The sequence below is a fragment of the Ursus maritimus genome, unplaced genomic scaffold, assembly GCF_017311325.1.
Source record: "Ursus maritimus isolate PB19 unplaced genomic scaffold, ASM1731132v1 scaffold_15, whole genome shotgun sequence".
Lineage (NCBI taxonomy): Eukaryota > Metazoa > Chordata > Mammalia > Carnivora > Ursidae > Ursus > Ursus maritimus.
This window is the reverse complement of record NW_024423897.1, coordinates 21970386-21993466: the sequence shown is the minus strand read 5'-3', so window position 1 is coordinate 21993466 and position 23081 is coordinate 21970386. Positions and strand designations below refer to the sequence as shown.

The 23081-nt window shown below is 50.6% G+C and overlaps 1 protein-coding gene and 1 long non-coding RNA gene across 2 annotated transcripts in view; one reads left to right on the top strand and one right to left on the bottom strand.

Annotated features, from left to right (window-relative positions):
* Window positions 1-22801, bottom strand: part of CCDC69 (coiled-coil domain containing 69) — a gene marked incomplete at its 5' end in the record, with an annotated part of 40521 nt that extends 17720 nt beyond the window's left edge. Inside the window, 4 exons of the mRNA XM_040630390.1 lie at window positions 3570-3657; window positions 4160-4266; window positions 6732-6801; window positions 22406-22801. Coding sequence (XP_040486324.1) covers window positions 3570-3657; window positions 4160-4266; window positions 6732-6801; window positions 22406-22801 — 661 coding nt within the window. The remainder of the gene's footprint in view (window positions 1-3569; window positions 3658-4159; window positions 4267-6731; window positions 6802-22405) is intronic.
* On the top strand, window positions 10525-20066 carry LOC121102756. Its single transcript, XR_005834847.1, has 3 exons — window positions 10525-14428; window positions 14511-14629; window positions 18879-20066. It is a non-coding gene; the product is annotated as an uncharacterized LOC121102756 (long non-coding RNA).
* Window positions 22802-23081: the final 280 nt, after the last annotated feature.

Below are 23081 nucleotides of genomic sequence, written 5' to 3'. Positions count from 1 at the left end.
CTCGATAAACCAGGAAATCAAAAATCAAATTAAACAATTTATGGAGACCAATGAGAATGAAAATACAACAGTCCAAAACCTATGGGATACTGCAAAGGCAGTCCTAAGGGGGAAATACATAGCCATCCAAGCCTCACTCAAAAGAATAGAAAAATCTAAAATGCAGTTTTTATATTCTCACCTCAAGAAGCTGGAACAGCAACAGAGGGACAGGCCTAATCCACGCACGAGGAAGCAGTTGACCAAAATTAGAGCTGAAATCAATCAAGCAGAAACCAGAAGTACAGTAGAGCAGATCAACAGGACTAGAAGCTGGTTCTTTGAGAGAATCAATAAAATTGACAGACCACTGGCAAGACTTATCCAAAAGAAAAGAGAAAGGACCCAGATTATTAAAATTATGAATGAAAAAGGAGAGGTCACGACGAACACCATTGAAATTGGAAGGATTATTAGAAATTTTTATCAACAGCTATATGCCAATAAACTAAGCAATCTGGAAGAGATGGAATCCTTCCTGGAAACCTATAAACTACCAAGATTGAAACCGGAAGAAATTGATTCCTTAAACAGGCCAATTAATTATGAAGAAATTGAGTCAGTGATAAACAACCTTCCAAATAACAAAACTCCAGGCCCGGACGGTTTTCCTGGGGAATTCTACCAAACATTCAAAGAAGAAATAATACCTATTCTCCTAAAGCTATTTCAAAAAATAGAAACAGAAGGAAAGCTACCAAACTCATTCTATGAGGCCAATATTACCTTGATCCCCAAACCAGGCAAAGACCCCATCAAAAAGGAGAATTACAGACCGATTTCCCTAATGAATATGGACGCCAAAATCCTCAACAAGATACTTGCTAATAGAATCCAACAGTACATTAAAAGGATTATCCATCACGATCAAGTGGGATTCATACCTGGGATGCAAGCGTGGTTCAATATTCGCAAATCAATCAGCGTGATACATCATATCAACAAGAAAAGACTCAGGAACCATATGATCCTCTCAATCGATGCCGAAAAAGCATTTGACAAAATACAGCATCCTTTCCTGATTAAAACCCTTCAGAGTGTAGGAATAGAAGGTACATTTCTCAATCTCATAAAAGCCATCTATGAAAAGCCTACTGCAAATATTATTCTCAATGGGGAAAAGCTGGAAGCCTTTCCCTTAAGATCAGGAACTCGACAAGGATGCCCACTCTCGCCACTATTATTCAACATAGTACTAGAAGTCCTTGCAACAGCAATCAGACGACAAAAAGGGATCAAAGGTATTCAAATTGGCAAAGAAGAAGTCAAAATGTCTCTCTTTGCAGATGACATGATACTCTATATGGAAAACCCAAAAGAAGCCACTCCCAAACTATTAGAAGTTATAGAGCAATTCAGTAACGTGGCGGGATACAAAATCAATGCTCAGAAATCAGTTGCATTTCTATACACGAATAACGAGACCGAAGAAAGAGAAATTAGGGAATCCATCCCATTTACAATAGCACCAAAAACCATACGTTACCTTGGAATTAACTTAACCAGAGACGTAAAGGACCTATATTCTAGAAACTATAAATCACTCTTGAAAGACATTGAGGAAGACATAAAAAGATGGAAAGATATTCCATGCTCATGGATCGGAAGAATTAACATAGTTAAAATGTCCATGCTACCCAGAGCAATCTACACTTTCAATGCTATCCCGATCAAAATACCAAGGACATTTTTCAAAGAACTGGAACAAACAGTCCTTAAATTTGTATGGAAACAGAAAAGGCCCCGAATCTCCAAGGAACTGTTGAAAAGGAAAAACAAAGCTGGGGGCATCACAATGCCGGATTTCGAGCTGTACTACAAAGCTGTGATCACAAAGACAGCATGGTACTGGCACAAAAACAGACACATAGACCAATGGAACAGGATAGAGAACCCAGAAATGGACCCTCGCCTCTTTGGGCAACTAATATTTGATAAAGCAGGAAAAAACATCCGGTGGGAAAAAGACAGTCTCTTCAATAAATGGTGCTGGGAAAATTGGACAGCTACATGCAAAAGAATGAAACTTGACCACTATCTCACACCATACACAAAAATAAACTCCAAATGGATGAAAGACCTCGATGTGAGACAGGAATCCATCAAAATTCTAGAGGAGAACATAGGCAACAACCTCTACGACATCGGCCAAAGCAACCTTTTTCATGACACATCCCCAAAGGCAAGAGAAACAAAAGATAAAATGAACTTATGGGACTTCATCAAGATTAAAAGTTTCTGCACATCCAAGGAAACAGTCAGAAAAACTAAGAGGCAGCCCATGGAAAGGGAGAAGATATTTGCAAATGACACTACAGATAAAGGACTGGTATCCAAGATCTACAAAGAACTTCTCAAACTCAATACACGAGAAACAAATAAACAAATCAAAAAATGGGCAGAAGATATGAACAGACACTTTTCCAATGAAGACATACAAATGGCTAACAGACACATGAAAAAATGTTCAAAATCATTAGCCATCAAGGAAATTCAAATCAAAACCACACTGAGATACCACCTTACGCCAGTTAGAATGGCAAAAATAGACAAGGCAAGAAACAGCAATTGTTGGAGAGGATGTGGAGAAAGGGGATCCCTCCTACATTGTTGGTGGGAATGCAAGTTGGTACAGCCACTCTGGAAAACAGTGTGGAGGTCCCTTAAAAAGTTAAAAATTGAACTACCCTATGATCCAGCCATTGCACTACTGGGTATTTACCCCAAAGATACAGACGTAGTGAAGAGAAGGGCCATATGCACCCCAATGTTCATAGCAGCAATGTCTGCAATAGCTAAATCATGGAAGGAGCCGAGATGCCCTTCAACAGATGACTGGATTAAGAAGTTGTGGTCCGTATATACAATGGAATATTACTCAGCTATCAGAAAGAACGAGTTCTCAACATTTGCTACAACATGGACAGCACTGGAGGAGATAATGCTAAGTGAAATAAGTCAAGCAGAGAAAGACAACTATCATATGATTTCTCTCATCTATGGAACATAAGAACTAGGATGATCGGTAGGGGAAGAAAGGGATAAAGAAAGGGGGGTAATCAGAAGGGGGAATGAAACATGAGAGACTATGGACTATGAGAAACAAACTGAGGACTTCAGAGGGGAGGGGGGTGGGGGAATGGGATAGACCGGTGATGGGTAGTAAGGAGGGCACATATTGCATGGTGCACTGGGTGTTATACACAACTAATGAATCATCGAGCCTTACATCGGAAACCGGGGATGTACTGTATGGTGACTAACATAATATAATAAAAAATCAATTAAAAAAAAAAAAAAAAAAATGTATGGTGACTAACATAATATAATAAAAAATCAATTAAAAAAAAAATAAATAAATAAAAAAGAAGCAGGAGGGGGCAGCCAGAGGCAGGGGGCGGGGCCAGTGGTAGGAGGGAGGGGCCAGAGGCAGGAAGTGGGGGCCAGTGGGAGTCCTCCTTTGAACTGGGAGGTGGGGACAAAAGAAGGACGCTTCCACACCCTTGCTAGCGAAGCATCTCCATCCTTACCTTGCAGGGTCTCCTCATGCTCTCCCTCCAGGACTCTTCGCTGTTCATCCAGTTTCTCTCGAAGCTCTAGCTCCCTCTCCTTCTCCACCTGGGGGCGGGAGGTGGCCAGCAGTATGATATTGGGCAGTGTCAGTGCAGCTCAGCCTCACTTGCTCAAACACCAAACCCTGGAGCCTTGCAGAGGTTCGTGATCAGAATCCCACCCCATCGCCTGAGTGACGGGAACGACCTGAGCTCAGAGTGGGCACAAATCACAGCAGGTGTGAATGACTCTGCCTTCTTTAGATCTTAGAAGGGGGCTCCCAGAGACTTGTCTAGGTGGAAGGGCTGTAGAAGTCTTCAAATCCTGATGCCCGCTCCAGGTAGGAAGTCTTTCTACTGTGTTAGTGTTTTCTGATCTTTCACTGCATACAATGAATATAATGAATTACATGCAAGCAGTTACAAATATTCATTCAAAAGATGAAGGACTTCCTTCTTGGTAAAGGAGTAAGAGAAACAACACCAAAATTGAAAGGTGGTCCTCATTCTGGCGTTGAGCAAGGTTAGCTGAGCAGGAAAAGAGAAGGGCTGTGTGTCCCCTGACTTACCTGTTCTGCCCATTTCTTCCTGTCCTCTTCGTGTTGCTGGAGAATTCTGGTTATCTCCTTATGGCACTGCTCAGCTTCCTCGGATGCACAGAGCTGGACAGCTGTGGCTACAGGCGAGGAAGCACAAAATTCACACAGAGCAGAGGGGAGGCCAGGGCCTGGCGGAGAGGATGTGGGAGGCCAGGGTCAAGGGGTGAGAAGTCCAGTCTCCACCTCAAGAATGGTTTCAGTCAGGAGATCAACCTCCGGCAGCAGCCCCTCACATCGCTCCGGCTTTGGAGACACTCCTTAGACCACTTAGGAGCCAGTGGTCTCATTCTGCCCCCTACGATCTACAGCAAAGCTGGTAGCTCACAGGATGGACTCAGCCCATACAGGTGGTGCTATTTGCTCTAATAGCTAAGGTGAAAAAAAGGGGGGCGCCTGGGTGGCTCAGTCAGTTAAGCATCTGCCTTCAGCTCAGGTCATGATCCCAGAGTCCTGGGATCAAGTCCCGTATCGGGCTCCTTGCTCAGCAGGGAGTCTGCTTCTCCTTGCCCCCCAGCCCCGCTCATGCTTTCTCTCTCTCTCTCAAATAAACAAATAAAATCTTAAAAAAAAAAAAAAGTAAAAAAAAAGTTGCTGAGATTTAATAACTGGGCAAGTTTTACTTCATATACAGATTAACAAGTTTTCTTGACGAAGCCACAGAACTGGCAGCGTGTACCTTCGGGCCAGCCAGGAGCTGAAGCCAACGCACAGCTGTCTCCCACTTCCTCCAGGACGTGGCTCTGCCATTTGCCACCTGCTTTATCTGCTGGGGCCTGTGTCTGACTGTGTGACCCCTGACCTTTAGCATCCCCCCCCCCCAGCTGGAGGCAGAGGGGCTGCTGTGAGTGGGAAGGAGACACACACGGGAAGTCTGGCCCCTGCTTAGGAAACCCCGAAACAGGCCCTGCCCATGCCACTCTGAGTCCAACAGGCTCTGGGTGGGACCTAAGGCATGACCCGCCCTCTCCGTGCCTCAGTTACCCAATATGGGAAATCGGGATAATAATAATACCCAGATCACAGGGCTATGGAGATGACTCAATCAGGAAACGACGGTGACAGAAATAATACCAGCGAGGTAAGGAGGACTGAGAGCTGAAACCGTGCCCGGGAACATGTCAGCCCTGTTCCAGGTGCCTCACGGGGAATGCACAGTCCTCACAACAACCCAGTGTGATGGGTACTATGCTTATCCCCACTTCACAGATGAGGAAACTGAGGGACAGCGAAGTTACGCCACGGGCCCAGGATCACAGTCGGGGGAAGGGCTATGAACTTGCACAGTCTGATCCCATGGCGAGCCCTCCTAACTGCCCCCTTACTCCACCTGCTGACGCACATGAAGCCGTAAGCGCCGTGCCGGGCATTTAGAGACAGCTCCGTGGATATGCTTTCCTGTGACTGAATGCTCTCTGGAGAGTCATCACTGCTCCTGACAAGCACTAGAGGGGCTGGCGTTGCTGGTGTAGTTGGCATTATTATTGCTGGTATTATTATTACAGAGCGCTACAGACAGGCTTAGCAAAGGGCATGAGGAGAAAGGCGAGGAGTGGGGCTGCTAGCCAGGACGCCTGCCCTGGGCTGCCTGTCAGGACGGGGGCTGGGGGGAGTGAGTCAGTGCCCTGGGTCCTGGGGGACGGCAGTGGTCCAGTTCAGAGAACCCCAGACTCTCCCAAACCACTTGGCTCAAAGTCCCAAACGATGGTCCACAAGACCAGTACCCGGACTAGCCCAGACCAGGGAGAAGCTTTTAGAAAAGATACATCAACTACCAACACCGGGTCTTCGGCCCCGTTCCCAGAGACTCTTGCACGGTGGGGCCCCAGAATGTGTATCTTTGAAGTTCCCCCAGGTAATTCCGTGCACAGGCAGATTATGGGACCTCTGAGTTCTGGTCCAATTGCTTATCTGGTACCTAAACGTCGTCTACAATGGCCCTGCCAGTCTCCAGTCTGTAACGGAACACTTTCAGAGATGGAGAGCTCATTTCAGTACTAGGTAGCTCTGATGGTTTTAAACCAACAATCACACAAAAAATCCTTTGAGATTGAACTGAATTCTGCCTGCCTGTTTCTGCCACCTTGAGGCCCTTGTGCTGACCTCTGGGTCACACTGAACAAGGCTTATCTTTCTTCTCTATGAGGGCACTTCAGACACTTGGAGAGAACTGTTGTGTTTTATTGCAACATCTTCTTTCCAGGGAGAATATCTTCTGCTCCTTTAACTGTTCCTTACAGGACTTGGTTTCCAGATTCCTCACCAGCCTGATCTGTCTCTACTGCACTTCCTCCAATTTTTCTGGATTCCCCTGAAAATGTACTTTCCAGAAATAAACTCAGCACTCCAGGCATGGCATCAGTAGCCAGGGACAGTCAAGTACAGGTCAGGAGAATCACCTCCCTGATTTTAGATATGATACTCCTATTAATGAAACCTACCTAAGGTCTCATGAGATAATTAAATAGCTATATCAGCTTTGTTGATTATAAAGTAGGAAACATCATGGATGGTGGGGAGGGCATTTATAGGGCTGGCTACTTACCTGTGTCCCCATTGAGGGGACCTAGTTCCTGTGGCTCTGGTCTGGGTGGCTGATCTGGTTTTTGGCGCCTCTGGAAGAAATGAGACAACAATGAGGTGAAGGTAGAGGGTAGGAGGTCAATGTGAGGATGGGTGCTCTAGTAGGATCCTTCCAAAGCCCAGACACGACTGACGTCCAGTTATGCCAGACCTGGCTCTGGATCCAGTTACTTAGGCTGCCTCCCTCACTAGCCAAAGGCAGCACTCGCTCTGTGGGGAAGGGGTTCCCAGAGCAGCGTTTCTCATCATCGCCAGGGAAACCCTCAGTGGGGAGTTTGATGCTGGTTGACCTCTCCTTAGATTCTTGTGGTTTGTGCCACCATCCATGAGGCCCTCCCTGCCCACCTTTCCTTCTTCCAGCTCTTGGCCAGACCTTTTGCTATTACCCTCTCCCTGGTTATGGCTGAAACTTCCCAACTGCTAGTTCAGAGACAATTACCCTTTCCTCTCAGGTACCCTATGGTCACCACAACTTCCTTCCAAGTTCCCTGTATTCAGGGCAAAACATCAGAAGTCCGAGCCCTGGGGGGGCGCCTGGGTGGCTCAGTTGGTTAAACATCTGACTCTTGGTTTCGGCTGGGGTCATGATCTCAGGGTCTGTGTTGGGCTCCATGCTCAGTGCAGAGTCTGCTTGACCCTCTCCCTCCCCCTCGGCTCTTCCGCCTGCTTGCGCTCTCCATCTCTCTCAAATAAATAAATAAATTCTAGAAGAAGAAGGAGGAGGCGGAGGAGGAGGAGAAAAAGAAGAAGTCGTCATCATCAAGCCATGGTTTTACCAGGCTTATTCTTTGTTAGAGGGGGTGTTTCACCAGTGATAAGGAGGCAGTGGTACTTACCTGGACAGATGGGGTAAGATGCCGCACTCAGGGTGTGCTGGGCACTATGACGTCTTATCTACACTACCCTAGCTAATCTTCAGAACGATCCTGGGAAATCTGAATATCCCGAATTTACAGAAGAGGAGGCTGAGGCTGAGTGAGGTTAGGACTCAATCAAGGTAGATTAGTGAATAATTGGCAGAGTCAAGGATTTGAGCCATACTTGGCCAGTGTTGGTTGAATCTGACCAAAGGAGGGAACAGATGCCAAAGGCTGAATCCCGAAGCAGTGTCAGTGGCTCCCAGATTTTCAAGTTTCGTAAATAATATCTTCTAATAGGAGAGTTGATATGGGTTGACAAGCAAGGATGCTGAAAAAATTATTTTCAGGCTAACACTATCATTTCATAAAATAGAGGATATTATAACCTTCCAAAATATAGTAAGGAAAGCTCAAGACACTTCTTCCAGGAAAGGGGAACTGACATCCTTACTCAATGTTTTACACACACTTACACCTTTAATTTTCTCATTTCACCCCAGATAGGTGGGAAGTCAGCCAAGGCCTGGCAGTAGCCACTGGACCAGAATCTGGGGTAGAAAAAATAAATTAAGCCATTCTGTAACTTTTTAAGATGTTCTTGGATGTAACTAGACTTATTGTGGTGATCATTTCACAATATGTGCAAACATGGAATCATTGCTGTATACCTGAAACTAATAAAATGTCTATATGTCAACTACCCCTTTGAAAAAAAAGATGCTCTTAAAAAAATGAAAAAAAATTTAGATCCCATTTTAAGAAACGCTTAAGAGGTGTGTCTGGACGGCTCAGCCAGTTAAGCATCTGACTCTTGATTTCAGCTCAGGTCATGATCTCAGGGTGGTGAGATGGAGCCTGCGTCCGGCTCCACGCTGGGTGTGGAGTCTGCTTAAGATCCTCTCTCTCCCTCTGCCCCTCCTCCCTCTCACCCTCTCTAAAAAAAAAAAAAAAAGAAAAAAGAGAGAGACACTTAAATAATGTCAGCCTATGGAAAGGCTATAAAAATGTTCGATTAACTGTACTTTTTACTATGGTCACAGATTTTAAAAGTAAATTATGGCATCAAATTATTAACAATTTCCTGAACTCAGGAATGATTGAGATGCTGCTAGAAAGCATACTTCTGGTTGGGGAAGAAAGGTAGGTCAAGGGAGGGCCTCTACAACCTTCTGCTCCTGCCCCACAGACAGAGCCTGGGGCAGCGTGAGCCCCTGGCAAACTGAACAAGACATGGCGCCTCTCCCCGGCCCTCAGTGGCTGGGCATGCCTGACAACTGAGTTCTTCCACCCCGGGAAGACTCGGCTCTCCCTGCCCAGGGGAGAGGGGAGGCCCGGCCCAGGCACAAGCAGGGAAGCTGTCAAAGCAAGAATCTGGGGAAGTGACAGGAGCCAGCCTCTCTATCCTGGGCTGTAGGAAGGAGGGAGATCAATGGTTGTCTCATCCCCATTGCCACCACTGGTTATGCTCATCTGGGGATGTTTTTGTGGGACTGAGAATTCCTGAGTTCCAGTCCCGGCCCTGCTACAAACCTGGACACATCCCTTCCCTCCTCTGGGCTCCTGCTCCCTCCTTCGCTAAGAGTAGAGTCGAGAAGGTCTTAGTGGGTTCCCGTGGTGTTCCAACTCTGAGCTCTGACCTCGGCTCCTCTCAGTAGCACTCACAGGCAAGGTAATTACAGCGAGGAAACCCAGGGAGGTAAGACACGGTCACACTGTGCCTTGATGGCAAACTCAACAGTAGAACCAGGTCTCAGCACATTAGAGACTGGAGCAGTGTGGCTTAGGAACGCCAGGATTCTAGGGGCGCCTGGCTGGCTCAGTCAGTTAGTGTCCAGCTCTTGGTTTCAGCTCAGGTCATGATCTCAGGGTTGTGGGATCAAGCCCCTCGTCAGGCTCTGGGCTCAGCATAGAGTCTGCTTCGCTCCCTCTGCCCCTCCACCCTGCCAGTCTCTATCTCTAAAATAAATACATACATACATACATACATACATACATAAAATCTTAAAAAAAAAAAAACACCAAAACACCAAAACAGAACTCTGGGATTCTAGAATTACCCAGACCCGGATTCAAATCTTAAAGCTTATGCTGTGTGACTGCATGGCCTCTCCAAGCCTTGGTTTCCTCATGAGATTGTTTAAGGATCAGATGGGATAATGCACCTATAATGTCTGGCATATTCTGAGAGCTCAAACATTGCCTGAGTTGACTACTTCCTGCTTGAAAAGCAGGGCAAGAACAAAGGCCCGCAGGGCTGTGGCAGCTCTCCCTCAGACCGGCCCTGCGTAAGATCATGAAGCTCATGAAAAACTGTCTTCTGCCAAACAACCACCACAGAAAGGTGAAAAACTCTCCTCCACGAACAGCTTCCAGACCACAGGCAGGACAGGACCCTGAGCTCGAGTCCCCAGATCCTGACAAAACCACTCCCAGGATCGCGGCCTCCAGTGACATGCAAGACTTATCACCGGGGCGTCCGGGTGTCTCAGTCGGTTAAGCGTCTGCCTTCGGCTCAGGTCACGATCCCAGGATCCTGGGATCAAGCCCTGCAATGGGGGGGGGGGGGTCCCTGCTCAGCAGGGGACGTCTGCTTCTCCCTCTCCCTCTGCCTGCTGCTCCCCCTGCTTGTGCTCTCTCACTCTGTCAAATAAATAAATAAATAAACTTAAAAAAAAAGACTCATCGCTGTCTGTCCTCAGGCAAGCATCCTCCTCTTCCTCTGTTTCCTTAATAAATATTTGTAACCCTCTTCCTCCAATTATAGTAGCAGTAATAATACATCTACTTATTCCTTATTGGAACGTTACACATACTTCCCTATGTTTTACTTCTTCAAATACGTTACAAGCATTTACTACGTGGCATTAAATACTCTGTAGATATATTAATTTTAACGACTCAAATATTTCATCCTTGTGAATGCATTCAGTCATTTAACAATCTGCATGAATACTTCGATTATTTCCATTTCTTTATTTCCAAATTATGCTTTCACTAATCACTTACTGATTTATACGATTTTTTTATGCACCCGAAGCTACTGGCTCTACCCTCCAGAAAGAGTCTACCGACGAACGCACCCACTATGGGCACACGAGAAGGCCAGCTTTGCGGCAACCTTGCCAACGTGGAATAGTATCACTTTTTAAAAAACAGTTGGCAGATTGGCTAGGCCCAACCCAATCCTGGCCCCAACAGGTGCATCCCCGTGTTCAAGACCATCCCCAGGCGCTCGTCCCAGCATGACACACCCTCCGCAGGTCCTCCAGCTTCCAGGCTGAGCTCACGTCACGTTTCCCCTCCGTCTCCCCGCAGCGCTGAGTTGGCCCCTGGCAGCTCTGTGCCCCAGTGCCTGTTCGGACACCCATGTGAGTACCTAGCTGGTTACCTGGGTTTCTCCAGCTAGGCCAAGGGGCTCCTTGAGGACAGGGACCATGTTTGAAACCTGCTTTGGATTTGTCCCAGCATCTGTTATGATGCCCAGAGCACTATTTCTAGGAAGGTGGTCTCGGGTTTCCTGTATTAGAACCACCTGGAATGCTTGCTTAACACAGCCCCCAGGCCCAGTTCTAGACCCACAGAATCCGAGGGTGGTAGGTGTGCCTGGAAGCCCCAGTCTGCCAATCCCTGCAGGTGGTTCTGATGCTCACAAAAGCCTGAGGACACGTAGCCCAGAGCTGAGTAGGAACCGACAAGCAACTACTACGTGGAAAATCCCCAGGTTGGGGCTGTTGCAGCCCCTCCTCAGAGGCCACGGAGCAGAGCTCACGCTGCAGGGACAGAGGACGGGAGCTGGGAGGGGGACACAAGAATTTCCCCTTCCAAAAGCAGAGCGGGGACCCAGGGCTGGGGTGGGGCATCCGGATTGAGCTCTGGAAGAGGGATAGCAGGGTCAGTGGGGTTTCCTGAGTCAACAGAAACTGGGAGAAGAGAGCGAGGGGCGCAGCTGGCAGCGCAGGATGTAGGGAGAACCCAGGACTGGGGGAGACACCAGGAGACCTGGATTCCAGCTTTCCTATGAGACTTGAGGCAAGCCCCTTGCCTCCGCTGGGCCTTAGTTTTTCAATCTGCCACGCGTCAGGATTGGGACAGGTGTTCTGTTCAGTTCTTCTGAACTCCGGGACAGCTCTTCTACCATGGAGGCTGGAAAGTGGGCCCTTGTGTCTTGGTAGCACACACAGTTCTGGGGCCCAGCTCCTTGCTGTCAAGCAGGCCGGAGCCCCACTTTGGGTTCAACCTGAAACAAGCCTGGTCTGCGGCAGGATGTGGCTTCCAAATACAGGCGCAGAGTCCGGGTTTGGTGGGAGGACAGTGGCCAGACCTGTGGACACTGTCCGCAGGGAGGACAGAAGCCCGATGAGCTCACATCGGGTCCAGTGAGACCCCCTAGAACGTGCTTGCATTTTGAAGGGTAAATTGACAAACTAAAAGGTACCAAAAGGAGATGACATGAAGTGGAAGGAGACCCCAAACCAAATTATAGGAGGTACTGTTAACAACAGTTGGTCAGCCTCAAGAACAGGCAAGAACACCTGGCCACTGCCTTCAAACCCCTGCAGGACTGTCATGAAGTAGCTGCTAGTGTGTGGCCCACAGCCTTCGAGGGCAGGCTTGTGTCTAAAGACCAGAAGTTTTACGAAGTTTCAGTTCAACATGAAGAAGAATTTCAGAACTGTCCCAGAGATAAGCTGCCTTACTAGAGGTGGGGGCTTGGTGGTGGTAGTGAGTTCTCTGTCACTGGTAGCATGCAAGAAGAGGCAAACTTCATTCCGCAGGAGGGATCACAGAGGACCTTCAACTCCCACAGTCTATAATTCTATAAAGTATCCTTGATGTTCAGCAAGTTAAGCCCTCTGGTAAGCCTAAAGTGCAGGAGGTCTGTGAAAGCCACCAGCATGAACACGGTCTTGGAGGGCTCTGTTGAGTACTCCCCAGGTTGAAGGTGAATTTCTTTCTTTTTTTTTTTTAAGGTTATTTATTTATTTATTTGACAGAGAGAGAGAGAGACAGCGGGAGAGGGAACACAAGCTGAGGGAGTGGGAGAGGAAGAAACAGGCTCCCAGTGGAGCAGGGAGCCTGATGCGGGGCTCGATCCCAGGACCCTGGGATCATGCCCTGGGCTGAAGGCCAATGCTTAACGATTGAGTCACCCAGGCGCCCCATGGGGTGAATTTCTGTAGTCCTGTACTAAAGCCTTTGGGGCAGACTCCTCAATTTCCCTCAATTGTGAGCCGTATCAGGCAAGGGCGAGTAAGGCAGAAGCAGCCCAGACGGAAGGTGCTCGGCTCTTCCTTATGCTGGGGCTCCCGCTAGGATGGGAGCCAAGAGCAGCCCTGAGGATGGCTCAGCCTTTCCTGACCACACTTGGTCTCACCTCGCTGTAGGGCCATCACTCCATGCCTTCCTCCGGCCTTTGGGCTTTGTGTATTTCTGATCGAGTGGTATCATTTGTGTCCTCATTATTCCTGCTTCACTTAGAGAATTTAGTAATCAAAGGACCCTTAAGAGTCACCTAGCTCCTGAGCACCTAAGTGGCTCAGTTGGTTAAGCATCTGCCTTTGGCTCAGGTCATGATCCCGGGGTCCTAGGATCGAGCCTCATGTGGGGCTCCCTGCTCTGTGGGGAGAGTGCTTCTCCCTCTGCCCCTCCTCCTATTCATTCTCTGAATCTCTCTCTCTCTCAAATAATAAATAAATACAATCTTAGAAAAAAAAAGTTACCTAGTTCCTTTCCTGTTCCCTGGCTTCCCTTGGCCACAGAGTTCTATCATACCCGTTCTGGCTCAGGAATGCTTCCTGGGACCCAGCAGGCAGGGTTGGAAGGGCCCCTGGAGACAGTTTATTCCAATCCCCACCTCCTATCTCCAGATGGAGAAACTGAGGCCCAGAGGTGGAATGGACAACACTTGTCAGAGGCCAGACAGCAGGGGAGCAGCGCCCTAATGAGAATCCAGATGCAAGGTGGCGCCTGGAGGCCCTTCCGTTTCCTTTCCTTTCTGCATACACCAGATTGATCCCAGTAGCCGAAGTGTAGGGGACACTGATTCTGGGCCTCCCAGGACTCAGGTCACACCCCTCTGCAGTATCAGAGCTGCCTTTCCGGTGTCTGGACTCGGCACGGGTGGGGCCCCGTACTAGTAGTTTCAGAATCTTAACCACCACTGGCAGAGCCTATTGGCTGACGGTAGAGGCAGGAAGGAGGTGGGGGTGGAGGCCCAAAGGGCCCCTCCAGAAGGGGGAGGAAAGGCAGGGCCTCAATGTTCAGGGCTGTTGAGAAATCGGAGCGTTCACACCCAAATCACAGAGGTTCCAACGGAAGAGCGCCGAACACCAGGCTCCGCTGGCCTAGCTCCACGACGGACGGACAGAAGGATTCTGGCCAAGTAATGCCTGAATTTGACTGCATTTTCACCGTGCCAAGGACCCTCAAGATTCAGTTCATCTCATTCATACTACGGAGTGCGGCGTGGGCATCGCCCACTGCCTGCCCGGGGAAAGATCCGCGTGGCTATGAGATCCGTGTGGCCTCACGGTGGGAGGGCCAGCCGGCACCACTGGGCTGTGCTGGGGGGCGCGGGCCCTTCTCAGAACACCAGCGATGCCCCCCACCCCCACCCAGCGCCACAGTCAGGGGCGGATGTGGCCTCTAGGGCTGCTATCTGATCGACTGAGGAATGACATCTCAGAGGAGGACAGGACCACTTCCCTCTTCAGCACCTCCCAGCCGGGCCGTGGCAGACCGTGGGGGAGCCCCTGAGGGAGGCCCTGAGCACGGGCCGGCCTCGTGCACAGACGGAGAGGTGAGGCCTAGAGAAAGGCTTTCCAGTGCACAATATTCCTTGTCTTTCTCCCCAGAACCCACGTTTTCCCATCCCCTTCCAGCTTCCCAGGGTGTCCGCGGTTCTGGTCAACTTCGAGGGCCTGGAGCTGGCAAAAGCACTCAGCACCACCTCGGCATTTGGGTCAGCCCGAGACCCTGAAGCAGTGGGACAGAAAATGAGGTCAGTGGCTGGGGCAGAGGAAGAGATATGCTGAGGGCACAGATAATATGCCAGACACCCACCGGTCTCCCCACCCCAATGGCAAACTCCCCAGTGGGGGTCTAGAGTCAAAATCCCGGCTTGCCACTTGCTGTGTGACCTTGGGATAGTACCCGACCCTCTCTGGGCTTCTGTTTCCTCTTCTCTATGGCCTGGAGTTGGGCAATGCCATACATCAGAGTCCTTCTAGTGTTGAAATGCTTCAGATGTAGAAGAGGCAGAGTGAGGTCATCCGGCCCCCTCATCCTGTATCAATCCTGTCATGCTCGCTTGCGCCGGGCAGAGCAGGGCGGGCGATCTGACACACTCAGCTGTCAACCCCTGCGTGAAGAGGGCTTCTCAGAGGAGAAGAAAAGACACGCCCTTGCTCAGGAGGGCCCCGGGTAGATGTCCTGAGCCCTTCACACCACCCTCTGTTCTCGAGCGGCCCCTAAGGGGAGGCAGTAGTTGCCTGGAACAGAGGGTGACAGGGAGTCAGTAGCTACCCCCCCAGGTTATAGGCAGCATGCCCCACCACCCCGCAGTCGCACCGCTAGCAGAGAGACACCCGTTAGTGAGGACAGCGGCACCTCCCCAGGGGGCTCAGGGCAGAGTCGTTTGTAATAGCGAGACACCGGAAACCAGCCTCAGGTCTGACTGGAGCCTGGCTCGATACACGAAGGGACATAATACCATGCAAGGTCACTCGTCATATAAAAAATGAAGTACATTTTACATGCAAAGTGGGAAAGGCATTTGGTAGGAGGCCAATATGCAAAATCAACTATTTTTCTTGGTACTTAAATGCACACAAACGAACAGAGAAAAGTACGTAGAAAAGCACAGACCGATGGCACTTGTCATTTTTAGAGAAAGGACTGAGATCGTTGTAGCCAAGGAGGGAGAGCTTTAGTGTTACCTGGATTCTCAGAATTTCTTAAACAGTGATGTACTCAAGTTTTACTTGTGTGCAAAGAAATTAACAACAGCAAGAAGAAAGACCTCTCTTGAAATCTAAAAGCAGCCAAGGCAGTCATTCTACAGATGGGGACATCAAGGCCCAGGGAGAGACCCCCCAACAAGTTAATGGAAGAGGCAGGAGTCAGACCATGGTTGACTCCCAGGGTGGTGCTTTCTTCCACGGATGCCAAGGCTGGTGGCCAAAAGCCTCTGGGCCTTGTCCACGTGCCTCCTTGCTTGCCATGCTCCCTACTGTCCTGGGGAGCCATGGGTCCAAACGGGAGGCCTTGGGTTCTTGCTGCCCACCTTGACTGATGGTGGAGGATGAGAGCGGGGGTGGGAGTCATTAACCTGAAGATCTAGAAGTTTCCCAGGGCTGCCGTAACAAATTACCATAGAGTTGGAGCCCCCAAACAGAAATGTATTCTCTCACAGTTCTGGAGGCTAGAAGTCCAAAATCAAGGTGTTGGGAGAGTTGGCTCATTCTGGAGGTTCTGAGGGAGAATCTGTTCGATCCCTGTCTCCTAGCTACTGGCAGGTGCCACAATCCTTGGTGTTTTTTGGCTCATGTACCTGCAGTCCACCGATCTCTGCTTCTGTTATCACATGGCCTTCTCCCTGTCCAAAGTGTCCTATTCTTATAAGGACAACAGTCATTGGATTAAGGCCCACCCTAATCCAGTAGGACCTCATCTTAACTGGATTCCATCTCCAAAAAACCTATTTCAAATAAGGTCACATTCATAGGTTCTGGCTGTATGTGAGTTTGGGGGGGGTGCACGCACTATTCACCCCAGTACAGATCACTTTCCTCATCTAATGTCAGGGCTTCATCCTTAAGGAGTGAGCAGCGGGTAGGGTTGTGCGGAGCCATGGAGAAATGGCAAGCAGGTCTTCAAGTTCCCTCGTATACTCAGGGAAAGAAGAGTTCCACCACTGGGGGAGAGGGCGAAGTGGAAGTAGGTCAGGTTGTACATCACTTATCTGGGGGAAGGCATGGACACAGGATGGATGTTTTATGTATTGTAAGGTGTTTGGCCTAGATGTTCTGGAAGATTCAGGTTTGAAAATAAAGTGACAAGATAAACGATTTTTAGGGATTAAAATTCACCTGGCAAGAGAAGCAGGATGACTTGTCTTCAGGTAATGGACAGATTTAGATCTATACGTGCTAAAGATGGATGGATTTTTTTTCTTGCTCCTAGTCTCTGCCCATGGCAGGCTCACAGGCGCTCCTCCTCCCCCACCTATGGGTCCTGCTCTCCCTGATCGTCCAGCAGGGCTCACAGCGCTCTGAGGGTGGAGGACACTGAGGGGACAAAGATGGGAACGCAAGTGCCCTCGAGATGTCAGAGCCAGAACTCGGGCCAACCATCCGGCCCGAGAGCACATGTGGCAGCGCCCCCACCCCCAGGACCGTCACCAACTTGGCTTACATAGCAGCCTGCTTCCGGGCAACTCATTTGAAGTTGTATCTTTTCTGCCCTCTTTACAACAAAAAAGACGTGAAGCATGGGCCCCAAATGCCACGCCCAATGGAGGCAAGGATGGAAGTCTTCGGGTGGCTGGGGGCATATCCTGCCCTTGAGGGATCTACACTAACGGCCTGGGAGCTCAACTACAAAGGAAAAGAACAGAACTAAAACCACATACATGTGCAGAAAATGTGTGGCCAAAGATTGTGTCTCTAAGGCAAGGGTTATTAGAAAGTTTTCGAATGGTCTTAGGTCACTGGGTACAGATGTCCCTTCATAAAATAGAAATCTGGCTTTCAACCTCACAAGATTGGCTTTAGCTGTGATGATTTTATGGGCTGGGCAAAAATCACCAGCTCAGAGGCTGCATACACACCCATGTCTCCACAGTGCTTGGGGCAGAGGGCTCAGCGCCCAGAAAGTCAGCTTCCTCTCAGGTTCCGCAACCATCCCACCCTCGGCAAACCAGGCTCAAAGGTCAGATTTGCCCTGTTCCTATGGCCCAGGTGTCAGGAGCCTGGACGTCCCTATATCCCACTCCCCCCAACACAACTTTCTAGCCCCACCCCACCAACCTTCAAAACCCAGCCAAGAGGCCAGATCTCTCTGGAGGCCTTCCCTCAGCCCCTCCGCTCCCCTCTGAGCTCAAAGCCACCCCTCCCGCACCCATTAGGCTGAAAACATGAGGATGCTCATGCAAAATGAGGGTAGGAGTGGGGAATGCAAACAACCAAGCGTCCAAATTGGTTCCATAAGCCATGGAGCATGCACAGAATACTAGGTGGCCATTAAAAATCACGTTTCCATGAACTACGGAAGAGGAGTGCCCCTAGCAAAAGATTAACTAGAACATAACCACTTTAAAATATAGTCCCAATCACGTAAAAATAGTCACCCTCATGTATGTTATATATGTAGGAAAAACAGGGGGACACTGAAATGTGCACGGAGGCTATGTCTTAATGGTGATTTTTAAACTTCTTTATATTTTTCCGGGGCGCCTGGGTGGTGCAGTCGTTAAGCGTCTGCCTTCGGCTCAGGGCGTGATCCTGGCGTTCTGGGATCGAGCCCCACATCAGGCTCCTCCGCTAGGAGCCTGCTTCTTCCTCTCACTCCCCCTGCTGTGTTCCCTCTCTCACTGGCTGTCTGTCAAATAAATAAATAAAATCTTAAAAAAAAGAATAAACTTCTTTATATTTTTCCAAGTTCTGAAATTTTGCCTCAAACATTATAATAATCAGAATTAGATTTCTTTTTTTTTTTTTCAGAATTAGATTTCTTAAGTGGAATCCTAATATTTACTAGTCCTAGGGCTGCATCCCCTCTTCTATTCTTGCCAAAATGTCACCTGACCTCTGCTTGAACTCTTCCGGAGATGGGGAACTTGCTACCTTTCTTCCTCATGAGAAGTGGAATCTGGCCTCCTCTAGCTCCCCTCACAGGCCACAGTTCCGCCTTCTGGACAACAGAGAACAAGGCTGCTTCCCACGTCCCCTTGGCAACACTTCAGAAGTTTGGAGGCAACGGCCAGGCTCCAGGCTTCACGTCCCTAACCCCAACAGCCTTCAGAGGACATTAGTGTCCCCCTGTCTCCCACATCACTGTTTGCTTTCCTTGGGTACAACCCAGGCAGTGATGTCTGGAAAGTATAATTATGTCTCCGTGGCATTACCCACATTACATTTTATCGAGGGCAGGCGATTGCCAGTGTATCGGGGCAATGCTGCAGGCCTTCTTTCAACTAATCTCTACAACAACCCTATGACCCAGGAGCTAATCTCACACCTGTCTCACAGATGAGGAAAGTGAAGCATGCAGAAGCCAAGTTCTTTCCACCGTCACTTAACGGAAGTGCGATCAAGCGAGGACTGAAGCGGCACCGAGCCCTCTGTGCCCCGTGAGTAACTGAATGCAGGACCCCAGCTCTAAGGCCCACACCTTCAGTGTCCGTGGCTTGTTTCAGAATTCTGCACGCCTATGCCGGGCTCTTCCGGCTCATTCACTTCTGCATCCCTCCCTCTCTCTCCCCTGGCCTGCTACCTGGAAGTGCTCATGAAGGGCTCCCCGAAAGACGGACCCATTGAGAGCTCGTTGCCTGAGGCCAGCTGTGGGAGCAGTGCTGTGTGGGTTCTGACTCTCTGCTCAGGGCTGTGGTGTCGTGGCCAGAGCCAAAGTCCTGGGGACTGGGGAGTTCAGACGTCATACCAGGCGCACACACAGGGGGCTGACGGTGAGGCACTAGGTGCCCCTCCCCACCCCTGCCCAGGGGAGCCTAGTAAGCTACTGGGGATGGAAGGCCCCTCTGGACTCTCATGTCACTCCTGCAGGCAAATTCATGGCAAGTTTGTTTCCTCGGCCCCTCCCCTCTCTGTCCATCCTCCTCCCAGGTCCTCCTGGGGACATGAGCACATCACCCATGGTCTCAGTCAATACAGGTTTAGGAAGGACCAGACAGTGCGGATGGCTTCCTGAGCACCCACCTGCCAGGGACCCCACTCAAGCACCCATCAGGATTTCAACTGATCCCAATAAGGCGGTGACTTAGCCTCAGGTTGGGTCTCTTGGCTAAGGCCACCAGGCACAGTAGACTACAGAACTCAGCAAACCCTCTAATCCTTGAACTTGGAAGGACTGAGAGGTCCTACTGGTCAAGCCTCTGTCCGTAGCCAGGGTAGTCCCTGCTGAAAACTCCGGGCTCATTCCTTGCTGCCTGCCACCTCCCCTTTCCACAATGAGCCCCCAAATCCCGCACTTTCTCTGACTCAGCCTCCCCTCGGGCTCTTCTCTCTGCCTCGACTGTAACTCCTCCCAAACCTTCAACATGCAGTCGAGACATCCCCACAGCCCCTCCTCCCCCGTCCAAGGAGTCTTCCTGTATCTCTTGAGGCTGGCTGAGGTACTGCTGTCTCACCCCACCCCGGGCTCACCCCTAGCCTGGCTGTTTGGCCCTCATTTGCTCACTCAAATAGTTCCGCACACCTGGTCTGTAGGAGGCGATGAGCACCAGACAGGGGTGCAGAAAACCAGGCTCCGTTGAACAGCTTTGTCATCAACTGGCTTTATGACTTTGGGCACGTCACTCCTCCCTGAACCTCTGTGTCCTCACCTGTGGAGGGGCGAAGATTCGGCAGCCCAGCCTAGCTTCCAGGGCTTTTGTAAGGCCCGTGGGATGTGAAAACTCTCTGTACACGGCCACTCAGGGTGAGTCACTATTGCCGTGACCTAATCCTTCCGTGGTGTGAGCTCATTTCTGTACATCCCATCCTTACAGCCCTGTGTCCCCTGGGGGACTGACAGCTGGCGGGGTTGGCCTTGGGAGCTTAGGCCTTCCGGGGTTTGGCACCTGGATGAGAAACTGGGCAGAAGCACAGACCGGAGGGATGGAAACAGGCGTGAACTTTAAATGAACTGGCTTATAAATCCTGCCACACAGGGGCAGGGGCCTGGCATTGCTGGGGCAGGGAAGACATGCCAGATTGCCCTGAGGCAACAGACTGAAGGCTTTAATGCCAAAGGGCTTTGGAATCAATAAGAAGCCACTAGAAGCACAGAGTAGAGGTAGAGACAAAGAGCACTGGACCAGGGGGCTGGATACCTGGGTTCCACTCTAAGTTACTTTGTGACCTCAGTCAAAACCCTTCCCATCTCCAGGCCTTACCCTCTGATCTGTGCATCAGCCCAGGTGGTACCCAGGGCCCTTTCCCACTGGGAGAGTCTGTGTGGGCTTTACTGGCCTTTCACAGCTTGGCGGTGGGGGGGGGGTCGTCCAGTTCAGGCTGTGCCAAGAACAGACAGGGACAGCTGGTAAGGCTCGTGGAAGGGCAAGGAGGCAGGGGAACCCATGCTCACTGTGGAACGGTCAGGCCTGGAATTCACTCTTGGCCCACTTTGCAGAAAGAGACGTTGACACAGGGACAGAGAACACAGACTCTCAGACCCTTAGAAATCATCACTGGCTCCATTCTGGGTCTCAAGCCAGGCTCAGCTTTCTCTGCTCACCATCCCTGTCAGCCAGCCCCCTGCTCCCACTGCTGCAGGCAAGGCTCAGTTTCCCTGTTGGAGTAAGGGAAGACAGGAGGGTTTCCTGGTCAGAGCTTGGTGAGGTTTTTGGAACTAGGAATAAAGGAGGAGCAAGAGGCATTGTACTTGGGGTGAAAACGCTCCCTGAACTGGCACAGGGCGGGGAAAGCTTGCCTTGGCCCCAGTAAAGCAAGAGAGAGAAAGGGAGAGGGAGAGGGAGAGGGAGAAGGAGAGGGAGAGGGAGAGGGAGAAGGAGAGGGAGAGGGAGGGAGAGAGAGAGAGAGAGAGAGAGAGAGAGAGATTCAAGTTTTATGAAAAATAACTACATTTGGTTGCAGTGTGGCACCTCTCGGGGTCTCTAGAGGACTGCTCATCAAGTTTATGGGACCACCTACTCCCACCTGGCTGAAAAGCAGGGAGTAGTAGGAAGAAGGGTTAGAAGTGGAGGGTCCTCCCTTCCCTCTCTGCGCCTCGGGTGTCCCCCGAGGAAGCTGTCCTCTGGCTCCAGGATCTGACCTTCTGTGCTGGTCAGAACCCAAGGGGCACCTGGTCCCACTGTCAGAAACCCGAGTAGAGTCCCCTGGGCCCTAACCCAGCTCCGAGGCCCCTCGGGGGAGGGGCAGGAAGGAAAGGAAGGGCAGCAGCAGGCGGTAGATCTCCTCCCTCTTTGGCCCCTCCCAGCTACCCCCAGGACAGCCCACAGGCACCGGCTCTGGGGCCTGAAGAGGCTCGAGACCCGCGCGTCGCAAACTTTAGAGCCTGTTGTAATCACCTGGACATCTCGTTAAAAGGCAGGTTTTATTTTAGCATGTCCGGGGCAGAGCCTGAGATTCTGCATTGCAAACAGGTCCCGGGTGGTGCCGCTGCCGTAAATCCGTGGACCATTCTGCGAGCAGCCGCCTCAGAGATTGTGTGCCTCAGAGCGGTGGGAAAAGCGGAAGGCCCAGAGAGGTCAAGTCACTCATCCGTGGCCACACAGCGAGCAGCCCCAGACGGAAGGAAAAGGGCACCTGCCATAGCACTAGACATTTCCCCATTCGGGCAGCCGGAATGAGCTGCGCTCCCCCGGCCCCGGGGCCGTGTCGGTAAACTCGGCTGCCCCGCACCGCTCAGCCCGGGGCCGGGGCTAAGAGCGCCGCCCGGCCGAGCTTTCCCCGCCTCCCTCCGCGCCGGCCTCTCGCCGTCCTCCGCGCGGCACCCCGGGACGACCGGAGGGGGCCCGCGGCGCCCAGAGTCCCTGCGGCGGAGCGGTTCCGCACCCTCCTCCCCTCCCGAGGCAAACTTCGCCGCCCGAGCCCTTTACCTTTTTGGGGGCTTTGCAGCAGCTCAGCCGGCTGTGTCTGCAGCCCATCCTCCTCCGGGGACTCCCGGACGCCGCCTCCCAACTCCGGGGACGCCCCCGGAGGACCCAGCCGTCGCGGCCCCGCTGAACGCTGCCCGCCCGCCGGCCGGGGCTGCCGGCGAGACCCTGAAACTGAACCTGGAAGCGCAGACTTGAGCCGGAGCTGGGGCGGCCGCGCGCCGTAAATACCCGAAGAGCAGGGCCTCCGCGAAGCCCGCGGGGTTCGCGGTGCCGCCGCCCGAGGCAGGTGACCAGAACCTCTGTAAAAGATAACAACCTTGGGCCGGGGCAGAAGAGATCCCTAGAAACAACGGCTGCTTTTCCAGGCCCTTGGCAGAGAAAAGGCCAGGAAAAAAATTAAAACAGTTACTTGGAAAACACAACAGCTACCATTTCTTTAGAGCTGTTTCTGTGCCGGCTACATTGTACATATTACTTTATCTTTTTCCATCTCTTTGCAACAAAGGTATTATTCCTTCCACATTACAAGTCAGGAAGATGAGGCTCAGAGACATGATTTGCCTAAGTTCGCATTGCTAGTGAGAACCAGTGCCCAAATAAATTCCAATTCTCACTCCAGAAACGAAGCTTTGAACCACTTCCCTACAAATACATAATGATACTTAGTTTAATTGTA